At 42.9% G+C, this 16254-nt stretch overlaps 1 protein-coding gene across 3 annotated transcripts in view; it reads left to right on the top strand.

The window, feature by feature from the left end:
• Positions 1 to 16254, top strand: part of PRKG1 (protein kinase cGMP-dependent 1) — a 1124099-nt gene that overhangs the window by 896036 nt on the left and 211809 nt on the right. For all 3 annotated transcript variants that reach the window (XM_019484295.2, XM_019484294.2, XM_059729934.1), the window contains exon 6: positions 13312 to 13389. In XM_019484295.2, coding sequence (XP_019339840.1) covers positions 13312 to 13389 — 78 coding nt within the window. The remainder of the gene's footprint in view (positions 1 to 13311; positions 13390 to 16254) is intronic.

Here is a 16254-nt window from a genome sequence, read left to right as displayed (position 1 = left end):
ATAAATAATTCTCTATTAGATGCTTTTTCTTTAAAAGCCAAAAACACCTAAAATGCTGCAAGTGCCTATGAATTTCATTACTATCTTTAAAATTGTTATGATGCTAAAAAGCCTTGTTTTTAATTTTTTTAAAAAATTTCCTCTTGTCTGATGTCTTGAACGGCAAGCTACAGCCTGAGTCAACTGTTACGTTTGATTAGAAAGCACTGAAATAAATAAGATTTATAAAAGAAATGCAGAGAATACCTTAACTAAAGTGATAATACTGCCTGACCTTCGCTATATGGAATGTGACATATTAAGCTGTCTTCTTGATCTTCCCTAATACATAGCTGAAATCTATGTTTGGAGATAGTATCACAGGATAACTTCTTGTGGTCTAAAGGTACTGAAGAGAAAGAGTAATTCAGACTTGCTCTAGTTTCTACATTCCAAATTCAGGTAGTTCTTCCTAGTGGTAACTGAAATTCAAGGTAACTTAGTGGTAACTGCAACTGAACCTCTTTTGCCAAAGAAGGAAAAAAATGATATTCCTTTTAAAGTCTAATGATAAAAAGACTAAAAATGAAATATATTTGGATTAGACAGACCGCCCTGGTCTACCAAAATTACTTTCTAACATGTCCACAGTTATTTTAACAAGTCAATTAGATTTATAAAAAATGTTCATTCCCATTTAGGATTTAAACAGAAAGGTTTTGTGTTCATTCCAAACAAAATGTCTTAAAGAATTTCCATTGCTTGTTAAAAATGATGAAAGGGAATTCTAGTGTTTTGATCCTGAAAATGCTTATACAGAGCAGTAAATATAGTTATTTAACAGATCAAGGCCCTGACATTTATGAGGATAATAATTGACTGAGGCAAGTATTAAGAATAAAAGGATTAACTAGTTTGTTTGATATAGAATTTGAAGGAAAGAATGAGGCAGATGGTAATAAAGATAGAGGGCCAGATTCACAGCTGGTGTAGTTTCACTAGTGAAACTATGCTGATTTACAGCATATGAGAAACTGCTGCAGAGAGGATAAAACAGCTAAGAATTGGACAAGATTTAACATCTCTATTTACTTTTCTGCTACCATGTTTAAAGTCCCTAATTCAACGGCCATGAAGTCTGTAGAAGTCTTTTAATTAACTTCTGTGTGAACTTACGGATAGTATCCATAATGAATGGAAATGTGAGGTTTCTGCATTATCTTCATACTATTTCTTATATTCAAATGCTTATTTTTTCATTAAAATATTCCTTGAATGTGACATTTCCTTTCTTGAGAAAAAGCTATTAAAAGTTGTCTTTTTTTCCTCTGTTTTCTTTTCCCTGACATATTACTCTTTGTAAATGTAACTCACTTTTAGTGTTCAAATTCATCGAAAATGTTAAGGGGCACTGAAAGTCAAGCTCACAATTTATAGCTTTTTTCTGTCTTGTAAACATGAATAGTATTAATTAAATGGGATGGAAGGAGGGTCAAAGGAACATGCAAGGAGCCAGATTCTATTCCACCTTTAGGTGCGTAAGTGAACTTAAGTGCCTTAATAAGATTTATTCTATCCTGCTAAAGTCCCTGAAAAGCTATTCATACAAAAAGTGAGTGGCTTCTCCTTCTCAATGCTTTTTGATAACTTCTTAAGGGTTATGGTATGTTGATATGTAACATATGATATGTTACAAAAAGCAAGTACATGAATAGATTATCTTAACATAAATATGATTCTTTTCTGCCCTCTTCAAGTGCTTATGTCCACTTTTGCACCTAATAGGTGGCATGAAGCCACACCCATGATCTCTCAATTGACTCTATGGAGATTATCTAGGGTTATCTAAACCCCAGACTCCTGCAAAATTGTTATACAAGTAATACTTATTTTCACGGATAGTTGTGTTTGTCCCTAGGGATGCTCACAGGAATAACTTGTTTGACTAATATGACAGGGGCAAGCTTTCACGCCCGGTGAAAGCAGTGGCCTGCCTCCTGTCTTTGGGCCAGCAGCCCACTTCACTCTCCTGCCATGCTGTGATATAATAGTAGTGAGGTGTTAATTAGGCAGGAGGCTGCCCATTTTGAACCCCAATGTTTAGAGGGGTATAACAGGGTGGCCTCCTTGTCAGGTCTTCACCGGCCACCCTGCTTCTGGGGTAACCACCTGCTTCGTTTGTCTGCCACACCTTGATGGAAAAATATGAGAGTTGTTACAAAGGTGGGAGGCTACCCATTACTTGCCCTGCTGACAAGGGCCTAATACCCACTCCAACCTCCCCTCCACAAGTCCCATACCTCGTAAATGTTACTATGGTGTTACTTCTCCAGCCTATGGCTGGAGCAAACTGGGCACACAGTTGTAGCTCTTTTCTATAGCCCTGGAGGGCCACTCACATACCACCCCTGTCTCACAGGGGTCCCACTCACCCAGTCTCTTTCATACTGCCCTCTCTCAGAGGCTACACTCATGCCTCCCAACATTACCTGGCTTTGGGCTTATCTCTCCTCACCTTGGTCAGCCATGGCACAGTCTGTTGGGTATCTCCCACTACCCTCACCTGAGCATTGACTGAGTGATTGTACAACTGTAGGCCTGTTTTGCTCCTAGCCCCTCACCAGACCACTATGCCCCCTGGGTCTCTCTACTCAGCGCCCTTCTCACACATTGGTCTGACTCACACCCCCAGGCTTTTCTCTGCCCCCTGAGTGCAGCCCCAGGTCCCTCCTCTGGCCTGAGCTCAGGCAGGTGGCTAACCCATAGACAGGGAGCCATGGATAGCTCCCAAATATCAGGGTGTATAATGGGCAGCCTCCCGCCTAACTATCACATCAATATTATTACATCAAGGCATGCCAGATGATTAAGGCGGGTGGCTGACCCATAGACAGGGGGCAGGCAGGTGCTTACACTGGGCATGAAAGCTTGCCTCTGTTGCAGCAGACACCAAAGGTGCCCTGCCACAGGGGGGGTATCTGCAGCTCCATTCCAGCCCTACACTGTGGCCCAAGCCTCGCAGATCTGAGGCATCTCAGGCAGCTAGACTCAACTGTCCCTTCACCCATTAGCTGTGGTCCCCTCTCTGGGACCTTTGGCTCCCCCTTAGGCCCTAGCCTCATCTCAGGCCAGTCAGGACCCCAAGCTTCTTTGCTCTGTGGGTGCCCCTTGCAGTGGGCCCCTGGCCCCTTTGACCCCTCTCTGGGTCCTGGCCCCAGCATGGATCAATCAGGTACCTTGGGTGAAGTCTAAGCTGCTTGCCTGCCCACAGGGATTGGGGGTCCTCCATTCCTGGCTCAGGTGCTTCACAAAGCATGCCTGGCCCTGCAGGATAACTCACCGCAGCAGGCTCAGGTGCTTCCAGAAGCTTACCTTGCCTTCCTTGCATTATATAACCTACCCAAAGGTGGGGGCTGAGGTTAAGGCTCTTTGACCCACCTTCCACCAGGGAGGTGCTCACTTCTGGCATTTACTTGGGGGCTGCTGCACCACCAGCAGCCCCACCAGGCCTTCCTGCCCTGGCAGGGTGTAGTTTTAGGTCATGCCCAGAACCAATGAGTCCTCCAAGCCATCCCTATAGCCTCACCCTTACCTCCAAGCTGTTCCTGGTAGATCTCAGCAGAGAGATGTGTCTCCTCTGATGGCTGATTGTTAACTGCCCTCAGGTCAGGGAGCTGGGCCTTAAAATGGCTGCCCTCATCAGGCATCTGCCCCTCCCTGGCCCAGTCCTTAAAGTGGTAGGCACTACCAGTTCCCTGCCACAACTAAAGGTTTGCAGAATCTGCCCCTCTTGTTATTGAACAACTTTTATACATTTGCTTCCTATATCCTACTTTGATAACATTATTTAATTTATTGCCTGATCAAATGCCATCTTTGAGTACCTTTCCTACTTAAACACCTAATTAATGCATAGGTTTACCATTAGTCTTTTCTCTTCCTCAGTGGTAAGTCCTCTGAAAAATACATTCTGCTGATTTGTCATTCAGTTTTTTTGTTTGGAACAATGCAGGTCTAGAAGTCACGAACTCAGATCTACTCCTGACTCTAGGGCCAGTCTCAGACATTATACTTTTTCCAATTTAGGTGGTCTATACCATAATAGGAGAGATGTTCACAGCACATAGACTGCTTTAAAATGGCATATTCTGGTCTAGGTTAGATCAGTGAATCAAAATTCAGTACTAGCTCTGCTCCCAAATCAAAGTAGGTCACTGTCTGCAGGCATCTCAGTTGCCTGTACAGCTTCCCCACTAGCCATCCTTTGCAGGGAGCTGCCAGGATGCAGAAGCCTGTCACACTTACTGCTGAAGGGGGATTGGCCGTGCCCTGCTCCCTTTCACTGCACCTGCTGTGGGAGCCCACCAGGAGAACCCCATGCCTCCCAAGAATGGGCACAGTGATAGGGAGCCGTGCAGCCTGGACATGTCTGTCACACTGACTGCTGATTGGGCGGGGGGGGAGGAATCGGCTCCCTGTGCATTATTATAGATTGATTGATGGAGCCAAGTTAAAATTACTTGTTGTTGTTTTGTTTTTTTAATTTTCCATCAGGAGAGGGATAGAGGAGCTAGGGAGAGTGTGGCAGGGGTGAGAGAAAGGGAGCGTAGGAGTGAGGGGGATAGATAGAGTGTGTGAGGCAGAAAAAAAAATAACCTTTTCAAATTTTCTCCCTCTTTTTTCCTTTTGCTTCTTAATGCTTTGCTTTTCGCTAAAGCTCTTTGGGCTATAAAAGGTGCTGGCTGCTGTCAGAAGAAAGAGCTGTTTATCTTGCTTGGTTAGTATGTGGTGCTAGTAACACCAAGGTTGCTGGTTTGCTTCCCCAGTTGGATTAGATTATCTTTTGAGATCCCTTCCAGCCTTACTTCTCTATGAAATGTTTCTATGAGACACCGCCATTGTGTTCTCACAGGGTGGCCAGACAATACTGGGCTTCTCCTTTTTAAAAAATTCCTGTTAAATTCTTTTTAATTTTTTCCACCTTGCCTCCACCATAATGATGATTTGTGCCTGTCCTGCTCGTGCAGTGCTGAGGAGCTGTGCCCTGAAGCTCGCCCCCCTGGCAGCCATTCCCAGCCCAACCCAGCCCACCCAGTGTGGCATTTCACCATGCTTAACCTCTGCACTTCTCCATACTACAGTGCAAGGGGCCAGGATGTTGAGGCTAGTGCTGGAGGGAGGCATATTTATATGTGTGCAGATGTGTGTAAACCTAGGATGTCAGGTTCCTCTGCTGCACTCCCCATTTCCTGGCATGGACTCAGCTGCTCCCTCTCTCCCTCCTTGTTTCCCTGCTGGTCAAGGCGGCACCTCTGTTTTGAAGCAAGAATAAAGCAAGTATTCCCTGTCTCTGCATGGGTGGTGGGTGCAGCTGTTTATGTGTACCCTGCTGTCACAGCTGATCCCCCTGTCAGCAGTCAGTGTGATAGACATCTCCAGACTGTATGGCCCCCTGTCACTTGCCTACTCTCAGAAAGCATGAGTTTCTCAGTGGATTCCTGAACACTCACCAAGAGATTCCCATGCCTCCCGTGTGTCATAGAATCATAGAATCATGGGGCTGGAAGGGACCCTGAAGGATCATTGGGTCCAGCCCCCTGCATGAGCAGAAAAGACATCTGGGGACAGATGACCCCAGCCAGGTGACTGTTCAGTCTTCTCTTGAAGACCTCTAGGGTAGATGATTGCATCACCTCTGTGAGGAGCTTGTTCCACAGTCTGGACACCCTAGTTGTAAAGAAGTTTTTCCTAATGTTCAGCCTGAAACTATCTTCCAGGAGTTTGTGGCCGTTGTTTCTAGTTTTCCCCCGCAAGGCACCTGGGTGAACAATTGTTCACCAAGCCTCTGATGTATGCCTCTGATATAGTGGTAAGCTGCAATCAGGTCTCCTCTCAGACTTCTTGTCTTTAGGCTGATGAGTCTGAGATCCCTCAGCCTCTTGTCATATGGCTTGCCATGCAAGTCCCTGATCATACGGGTGGCCCTTCTCGGACCCTCTCAAGCTTTAGCACATCCTTGTTGAAGTGTGGAGCTCAGAACTGGATGCAATACTGCAGCTGCGTCCATACCAATGTTGAGTAAAGCAGGAGAATCACTTCTTTGGGCTTACTGGAGATGCATTGATTGATTCATGTCAGAGTTTTATTGGCCCTAGTGGCTACTGCATCACATTGCTGGCTCATATGTATGCTGGGGTCTATTGTGGCCCCCAAATCCCTTTCATTTGTAGTGCTGGTCAGGTTAGCAATGGCCAGCCTGTAGGTGTGCTGGGGGTTCTTCCTTCCCAGATGCAGCACTTTGCATTTCTCTGTGTTGAACCTCATCTGGTTTGTTCTACCCAACATGCCAGCCTGTCTAGGTCTGCTTGTATCTGCAGCCTATCTGCGGGTGTGTCCACATAACCTTATATCTTGGTGTTGTGAACTTGGCCAATGGGCTTTTCACCCCCTCATCCAAGTTGTTGATAAAGATATTGAACAGCACTGGGCCAAGTACTGATCCCTGAGGTATGCCGCTGCCCACATCTTGCCAGGACAACACTGATCCATTCATTTGGACTCTCTGTGTCCTACCCACAACTAGTTTTGCACCCACTTGATGGCCCCACAGTTGAGCCTGATATCTTCCAGTTTTCTGATCAGTACCTTTTGGGATACCAGATTGAAAGCTTTCTGGAAGTCGAGGTATATGATGTCAACTGCTTTTCTCTCATCCAGGTGATGAGTCACCTGATCATAGAAGGAAATGAGGTTGGTCTGACAAGACCTGCCTGCGATGAAGCCATGCTGGCTGTCATTCAGTATCATGCCTTCTGCAAGTTTGTCACATATAGCCTCTTTGATGAATGTTTCTAGGATTTTTCCTGGAATAGAAGTTAAGCTAATTGACCTGTAGTTTCCTGGGTGTTCACGCTTCCCCTTCTTGAAGATGGGCAAACATTGGCCCTTTTCCAGTTCTTTGGGATTTCTCCAGAGGCCCATGTTTTTTGAAAGTCCTTTGCCAGGGGCTCTGTAATTACTTCAGCCAACTCTTGCAGCACTTTTGGGTGGAGTTAATCCAGTCCTGCTGATTTATATACTTCTAATTTCTTTAATTGATCATACACCAGTTCTATGGCAATGGTGGGAATGGTGTCAATCCAGCCTTGCTCATTCTGTGCCCTACCGGGCACGTTGTTCCCCTTGATCTTGTGAAAGACTGAGGCAAAAGTAGTCATTTAGGAGTTCCTTTTTTTCCTGAGTGGTAGTGACCAGGTATCCTGAGGCATTGAGCAGTGTCCCTACACTCCCATTTATTTTTCTTTTACACCCTATGTAGCTAAAGAAGGACTTCTTCTTGTCCTTGATTCTTGTAGCTAGTTTTAGTTTGGTTTCTTTCTTAGCTTACCTAATCTGTTTTCTACAAGTGCAGGCCATTATCAAGTAGTTTTGCTTAGAGGCTGTCCATTGTTTCTACACCTCTTTCTTTTTCTGTAGGAGGGCTGCAACTTCCCTGCTTAACCAAGAGGGTTTTTTGATCCTTTTGCTACTTTTTCTCCATAAGGGAATGGATTTTCTCTGAGCCTTAAGGATTGTATCCTTAAGGAACAACCATTCTTCTCATGCTCCCTTTACCTGTGGTCCTTGGTCTCTCAGGGCATTCTCTACTAATGACCTGAGCTTATTAAAATTTGCATTTTTGAAGTCTAAGACTTAGAGCTTGGTATCTGTTTTGTCAGCCTTGTGATGTACCATGATTGTAATGATTTCATGGTCACTATCACCTACTCTGCCCTCTATATTTAAGTTGGTCACCAGGCCATCCCCTTTGGCCAGGACCAGGTCAAGAACTGCATTGCCTCTAGTTGGCCTGTGCACCTCCTGAATCAAAAAATGTTCTTCAGTGTTGGTCAGGAAGAATAGTGATTGATCCAAGCTGGCCAAGTATTCCTCCCAGGAGATGTCTGGGTAGTTGAAGTCACCCATGACAACCATGTCCTGTGCATGCACAGCCTCTGTTAGTTCACGGGCAAAAGCTAGATCAAGTTCCTCCCCTTGGTCGGGCAGCCCGTAGTATACACCTAGTCAGGTCTCTCTCACCTCACCTCCCCCGGAGCTTGACCCAGAGGGTTTCAAGCTGTTCTTCTTTGGGACCAACATCGGCCTGTAGGGAGGTGTACTGCTTCTTCATGTAGAGGGCAACACCCCCACCTTTCTTCCATATCCAATCCCTTCTGTGAAGAATGTAGCCCTTTATGGCTATGTTCCAGTCATGAGAGGAGTCCCACCAGGTCTCCATGATCCATACTAGATCATAGTGCCCAGTGGAAAGCGGAGGAATAGTTCCTCCTGCTTGTTCCCCATGCTTCTGGCAGTAGGGTACAGGCACCTAAGTCCTTCTACTGAGGTCACTGGCTGCCTGTTGTGTTGAAGGAGAACTGTTTTCTCTGCTCCCATAAGAGTGGCTTGCTTGGTTTCATTGTCGATGGAGCTTTCCTGTATATTGGTCCCCAGGTAGGCTCCAGTTAGTGTTTCCCCATCCCCCTGTGGTCTTAGTTTAAAGTCCAATCTAAGAGATTGGCTATCCTGGCCAAGAAAAGAAACGTACCTTTCTGTGTGAGGTGAATGCCATCTCTCCTCAGGTGTCCTCTGACCTTGAAGTGGGCACCATGGTCATAGAAACCAAAGTCTTCTTGGTGGCACTTCTTTCGGAGATGCTGGTTCACCTCATCAATGCATTCTTGCCTTCTTGGACCATGGCCTGAAACAGGGAGCACAGAGGAAAAAATTACCTGAGCCCCCGATCCTTTAAGCCCAGCTCCCAGAGCCTTGTAGTTATTCATGACGTGGTCTGGATTGCTCCTGGCTGTGTCATTTGTTCACCCATGGATAAGGAGCAAGGGGTAGTAATCTGTGGACTGGACAAGCCTGGGAATCCTCTCTGTGACATCACGGATCCGTGCCTCAGGGAGATAGCAGACCTCCTGTGCTGTGGGATCCAGGCAGCAGATGTTTCCCTCTGTTCCTCTCAGCAGGGAGTCACCTACTACAGTTACCCAACATCATCTCCTCTGGTTGCTCTGTTGCCTCACAGCCTGCCTGGTGGTAGTTGTGGGTGCAGCCTCTGTTGCTGCAGCCTCTGTTGCTGCACTCTCTGTTGCTGCACTCACTCCCAGTGATGCTAGGGCTCCAAATCAGTTCCCCAGCTGCACTGGAGGAGTTGTTTCTGCAATGTGGGGTTTAATTCTGTCTTGTCTAGAACTAGATGTGACTGTCTTCCATCCGTCCCTGTCAGGTCCCTCTTGTGTTGCCATCCTGTCATTTGAGTGATTCTGCAAAGAGTGGAAGTACCCGTCAGTCTCATCATCAATGGCTCTGATCCCACGCAGCCTGCTAACCCCTGCCTGGAGTTTCCTTACCTGCCACTCCAGGGCCTCAATCTGGGCACATGTAGGATAGGTGAGGTGACCCCCGGCCATCCCGCTGCCCCCAGGCCCCTGAGGATTCATCAGGCAACCCCTGCAGGCAGGGCACCCGGGTGCTACCAACCTACCCAAAGGCTCCATTTGGGTGGAGGCCTCAGAGGAGCCTCAGAGAAGGAGGCAGCATCAGATAGGGTCCCTGGCTCCACTCCGAGTCACCACCTCTGTGGTACAGTGATAGGGAGTAGACCAGACTGGAGATACCTGTCACTAACTCAGTAGGGCTTGGCAATCCTCAGTAGCCCAGGGAGGTTGAGGGTCATCCTGGGAGGCACGCTCCAGCACCCCACTCTCCTGGCCTGGCCAGTGCAGGCAGTTTCATGTCCCACAATTCTTTATCCATTGTGGTCTTCCCCCAATGGGCTTTGTAAGTGGATAATTTTCAATCAGTGCTGAATGTTTTTATTATTAACTCTATCAAAGGAAAGAGTTATTGCCAAAGAAACTTCTGCTAAAACATTTAACTAGATTAAATCCTTTGAAAACAGTCTCTTTCAGTGGAAGTCTAGTGCATGAGAATCCAAAGAGGTGTCAGTCTACATCTTTTACCTGAAATAACATGTAAAGAGCTCATTTAACCTACTTTATTCTCCTTTTTTAATTTTAATTTAAACTTTATTGCTTCTATATGTGCTGCTGTTAAACTTCCGGAACTTTACTATTTTTGTACTCTCTGTGATCTGTTTTCCTGTAGGTAAAATGGAATCTCTATTGCCAAAACACTATATATGAAGAAGCTATAACATGGAAATGCTTTACCATAGCAATTTAATATTTAGGCTTCTTTAATTAGGGAAAGGCTGGGGCTCTTATCCGTGAGGACAAATGATGAGGAATAGAAAAGAACTTAGGAGAAAAGTTAAGAAATGTAGTTTTTGCCATAATTAGTTTGAGTTATTTGTCAAATATTCAGCATGAGTTATGATACAGTATTATCCTGAAAAGAAGAAATTGGCCAGAAGAAGAAGACATAAAACTAGTAACAGCAGATGAGGAAGAAACAGTGGGATGTGTGAAATGTTAGAAGGATATGGTCAAATAGATAGTTTGAGAAGTTAGAGGCAGCTAGAAGAATCAAACTAGGATCATTAGGATTAATTGTTTTGGTTTTTCTTTTCCCTCTGTGTTATTTGAAGGTCATCTGAACATTGCTTAGCTAACAAATATTTTCCTAAAACAGGGAGAAAACCCTTTAAAAAAAGTCGGTCAGGCTAAATGTTTAGGTGCTCTGTGATTGCTCACTCTAAATGTCTTTTAAAAGAAGTTATGCTTTTGTTTTATTCTATCCACAGATATCAGTTAGCTGGATTGTAAAGATTAGCTTCTCAACCAGTAATACTGAAAACATTTGGCCAATGTTTTTAGCCACTGTGATATTTTTCTCATTTTTTAAATGTCTAATGTAGGACACTGTTTGAAGTTCTGATTTTTCAAAGCACAGTACTCAGAACTTTCTAAAATCATGCTACTGTGTGGAGTCTTAATCTGGGCACTGAAAAATTTAGGCTTTCATAATGCCCCACTGAAATCAGGGGCTGGAAATTCCATGAGTCTGTACTTGTAATAGTTCACAATTTCCACTTAATTGTTGTTGTTCTCCCCAACTTTGGCATATGGGACAGAAAGAGGGACAAGGTTGTTCAGGTTTGTTGATTTAACACACATGAATATCTCTATTACATTTTTTGAGATTGTGAAAGATATTTAGACATTGCTGATATCCTTTGAAGTTAATTGTTTTAATTTTCTGTAGCATTATTTCTATTTAAATATTCTGCAAACTGGATAGACTCAATTGTTTTTAGGAACAAAATAACAGATAATTCTGAATTATAGTTTAATTAGACAGGAATACTTGCTGATCCCCTATGACAGCTCATAAGTAAAGTGCTTTGTAAGCAAGGAATCTATTTTTCTTCTGTAGTATTCTGTATTTTGCACAGACCCTAAAATCTGACTTTGTGTACTGGAGTGTTTTCATCAGAGTTCAAGTGAGCCCAGAAAGACTGAGAATGAAAATAAAGGATCAATAATCCGCTTTGGAAAACCTAAGCAGCATTCCAAACGTCAGTCAATTTTGAAACTTCAGATTAGTTAAAATATATTCCTTCTTTTTAACTCAAGGACTTTTCTACCCTTTTTCTTTCTGGTATCTACTTTGAGAATGCGGCAGATCTGGCAGTCTATGCTGAGGCTTGCTGAAGCTTCAAAAAACACATTTTCTAGAGTGTACTTGTTTCAAAGGCACATATTGCATTTTGAGGGAGCCTCTGATACAAAGAATCTTTGGGACACAAGGTCTAAAGACTGAAGTTGGTAATTCAGTCTCTGTAACTTCTGATAAGACAACCATTATTTGTTTAACCATTAGGAAATCTAGGTCAGAATTTTAGAGAACAGCATCAGATGAAGCAAGCCCTCTGCAAAAGAAAACTTCTGCATCTCTGATTTAGTTAGGCTATAAGGTACAATTTTACCCTGTCTTTTGCCTCACTTCAGATGAACATAGCTAATAACCTTTCATGGCTAATAAATTCCTCTGCATTTATCTGTTGTTAATTTGAAGCAGCTGCTAAGCACATCTGAAGACTAAGTAACTTATTAGAACCCTAAATATGGACTTTAATTCTTAATTTAGCGTATGTACAGCTGTTACATTTAGATCAACTGAACCAGGCATTCAGAGGGCTTAAATTGCCCAAACTTCCATGCATCTGAACTGAGTCTGTTCTGCTCACATGGTTCATTGACTTAGATCAAGAAAGGGTTAACCTAGTCCAGGAAAGGGTTAGCCTGATCTTCTGAATGCTTGCATATGTTCTCAGCACAGCACCAGGGCTGAGAAAACCCAAATGCTTACCCCAGCCCCAAGGCTGTGGTGTTTCCACTTTCCAAACCTAACTAAGCTATTTTTCACCCCCTCCCCACCCCACCCCCAGCTTACCCTCTCTGACTGAGCAACCCACCTCCCTCTGCCGACAGACCCATCAATTCCTCCCCCTTGATCCTGCCAACCACCCCTCCCACCCTGTGAACCCACTATCTCCACCCAATACCACTGGTCCCTCCCCCCACCCCAAGTTACTTACATCAGGTTTGCCACATGGCCCCTAGCAGTGACAAATGGTTGTACCCTTTGCTCCCAGTCTCAATTTAGGTGGTTTAAACTAAGCCACATAAACATAGACCAGGTGCCGCAAATGGGTGTACATACCCTTAGAACATATGAGCTTTTATTTTTTGGGACAAAGATATAATTGTGCTGAGTTGATTATTGTAATATAAAGGATGAACCTAGGCCCATTATATTTAAATGTTCACTTGGAAACAAGAAGTCAAAACATTAGCTCTGAAGTTTTTCACAAATAAGGGTCAGCAAATCTGGACTAAAAATAAAGCTGAGTCTGATCAGAGACTCAGAAAAAATAATTGCTTAATAAGGCCATTGCTAATTAGATTGTGAAGTAAAATGCACACCACAAACAACAATAGAACATTGAAACAAAATAAGATTTCTGTTGTAAAAAATTACTAGAATGATTTTGATATTTTAATCACTGTAGTGACTTTCTCCTTGCAAAATTCCACTCTCATTTGCGTAGTATAAATGGATTGAGTACACAAGGATAATTCATCCTGGCAAATGCAGGCACTAACAAAATACCAAGAAAAATGGGCAAGACATAAATGATTTCTTCTTAATTATTATTTTCCTTGACATGGGGTAATTCTTAAATCATGACAGATGTCAGGCTTGGATAAAACTTATTCAGGCTTACTGCTTCCCTAAGGGTTATCTTGTGAAACTGCCAGACTGCAAACTAAGTGACAGTCTCTGATTCTTTTTGTTCTTGTTAATTTTTTTCTGCAGACGCACTATGAAAGTGGAGAGTATATTATTAGACAAGGTGCTCGAGGGGACACTTTCTTCATAATCAGCAAAGGAAAGGTAAGCTGTTGACACCCCTTTTAAAGAAAATGTCATATACAATGGTGTTGTACTGAGAAATGCAGTGCCAGCCAACTTGCAGGGACAAGAGTTACAACATTTCACATTTAATTACATTTTTTGATGCTGTGTCAGTGGAAAAACAATGGCATATAGAAAAAAATAAAGACCACTGGAAGATTTTACACACTTCACTCGGATTCACAAGGACTTTTTGGCTTGAAAAATGGTTGCTAAAATACTGAGATAAATAATCAACAAGATAAGCACATTCCTTCAAGAGAAACTTTTCTTCATGCTATGCATTTACATGTAGAGAGAATCTCAGGAAGTACAGTCTAGATCCGGATCTAAACCTCCCCAGTGCTTGAAACCAGGCTTCTGGCTCAGCATATTGTTGAAATAGGAACCAGCTGCAAAGTTTGGATGCAGGTCTGGAATTTTAGTTTCAATCCATTTCTATTTATTCAAGGACATTTAAACAGCATTCTTCCCAGAGGTATAATTCATTTTTAGAGCATGTATTGCATGTAGTAGTAACTCTTGTTCTAAACTGCCAGAGGTGACTGAAAACAATATGAAGCACACGTTTGTTTGGAAGGTTTGTGCTTTTTGTGGAGTCTTTAGATTCCTCAGTATATTGTGAATGAAGTTGGAGTTTATTACAGGTGTCTTTTTATAGCCCTAAGGACTGATTTTTTTTAACTATAAGGTGACTAGGTTTAAAACCAAAATATTTTATGTCTTCCTTAATGTTGTTCCTAAGGAAACAAGGGAGTTGAAAAATGCCAAAGCACTGGTAAAGAGTGGCTTGGGAGATGGGTGATAGAACCACATCACTGGGCAATGTGGCCACCAAGGTTGGAGCGTGGTACTCAAGCACCATCTCTCTCTGATTCCTGTTTCCTGTTTTAATGCTTCTCTCGCTTCCTTAAAGCTTAATTCAGACTGAATTGGACCTACATTTACACTCAAGGTTGGCAGCCCTCTCCTCTGCCCATCAGTATGAAATGTGATAATGCTGCAAATGATAAAGATACACAGTATGCCCCATACTAAATAACATGCTCACATAAGTGACAGTAAGCGAGAACTGGGAGGGATTTTCAGAAATCCAAATCCTATAATGATAGCTGCAGTGTAGTAGCCTACATGCTTTGGGAAGGTCTTACCTTTTGGGGCTCCTTTGCAAAGGTTCAGTTTTAAGTCCCTACTCTGTACCAGACAACCAAACTAAAGCATAATTGTAATGTGGTATACCTAACCAGCTCAAAGACAGCTGCCAGTTTTACACTACCCTAATGCCATCCCTGCTTACAGAGACAGCTGAACAGGTGGAGCATCAGTCTTCTGACAGAACCAATGGGATTAAAATTCAGAATGATTAACAATGGTAAGGATTAATAAGTAGAAAGAGGGAGTGAAATAATGATCAGGAGCCATAAGAAGGGATATTCGAGACAGCAGAGTAAATAATATCCAGGTTCAGTTGAACCAGGCAGAATCCTAGGGCAACCTGGGTAAAATCAGAAGTTTGGTCACTCTGTGTAACTGTCTGTGTCTACTAGATGGGAGCAGTGGTTTTAACAACAATGCTGTTACATGACTAATACTTCTCACTCCTATTACGGCAGGTCTATTGTCATGTTGTAGGTGTCATATGGTAGTTTAGGAGCCCCGCCCTTTCTCTTGGATTTTCAACTCAGACTACCAAAATGTGTGCCAGTTATATTGGTAGGTCCTGCAATCTGAACATATATGCCATCTGGGAATAAGACAGGTCATAACAGGTTGAAAACATGTGATCTTCACTATGCTAGGCTGGATTTAACTGGGAAATATATGTTCTAACCCTTTACAATACACACACATGCAATACACAAACATTACAGATTGATGGAGCAGATAAACTCTACAGGCCTAACATTTATTCTGTTTGTCAAGATTTGAATCATGGGAAACCAGAGAACTACTGAGATGCCTTTCTGAAATAGAAGAAAATGTACTGTGCCATATTTTTTCATGAGCATTGACTAAAACTTTGTGACTGTTTTGAGGCCTGAGTTTCTACTCAGGGTGATATGCTTCTGAACTTTTTGTTTTTCTACAAACTCCCGATCAATCATTATAGTGGTTATTTCTCAGTTGAAATTCCATTTTAGATAGTGTAATAGTGCTAAGGTATGTAAACACATATCTCTCTTCCTCAGCAGGATGCAAATAGTCCAGGGAATTCACTGTGATTTCTCACTATAGATTATATTTGATAAGTAAAATGTAAGAAAAGATGATAGATGAATTGGAACATAGGAACAATCCGGATCTTCTGTTGGTAGATTTTATATCTTCACAAACTCAGATGCAGGTTAATACAGACATTTTATAATTAAAGGTAACAACATAGCCCCATGTGTCACAAAAAGATGGAGTGTTATTTAGTTATTTTGGACATGCTAACTGTCACACATGCTGGGTTATCTTCTGAGGCAGTTGCCTGCTTTCAAGTACTGAAGCTGTCTTGCTCATAATCTGTTTGTCTCTGTAACTAGTGTCCTTTTTATCAGATAACTGAAGGCATATGTTCACTAAAAGAAAAAAACATCTCTCCCTCTCCCTCTCCCTCCCTTCCCGCCCTCTCTCTTTCTGTGTGTGCGTGTTTTCAGTGTGAATGGGACAATTACTGTCAGGTTTCCTAAATGGAGATTATTATGGGGTACACATTTCTTACTATTAATGCTCAAAGACTTCCTTCATGCTACCCTCCTCCTTCATACATTGTTCATGGTTTCATTTCATGGTCTTATTCCAACTCCTTTTACTCGGGGATAAACACACTATCATAATTTCTTTATCTCTCTGAAGAAG

The sequence above is a fragment of the Alligator mississippiensis genome, chromosome 6 (assembly GCF_030867095.1).
Source record: "Alligator mississippiensis isolate rAllMis1 chromosome 6, rAllMis1, whole genome shotgun sequence".
Lineage (NCBI taxonomy): Eukaryota > Metazoa > Chordata > Crocodylia > Alligatoridae > Alligator > Alligator mississippiensis.
Note: the sequence above shows the minus strand (reverse complement) of the source record. Positions and strands in the feature narration are given on the sequence as shown.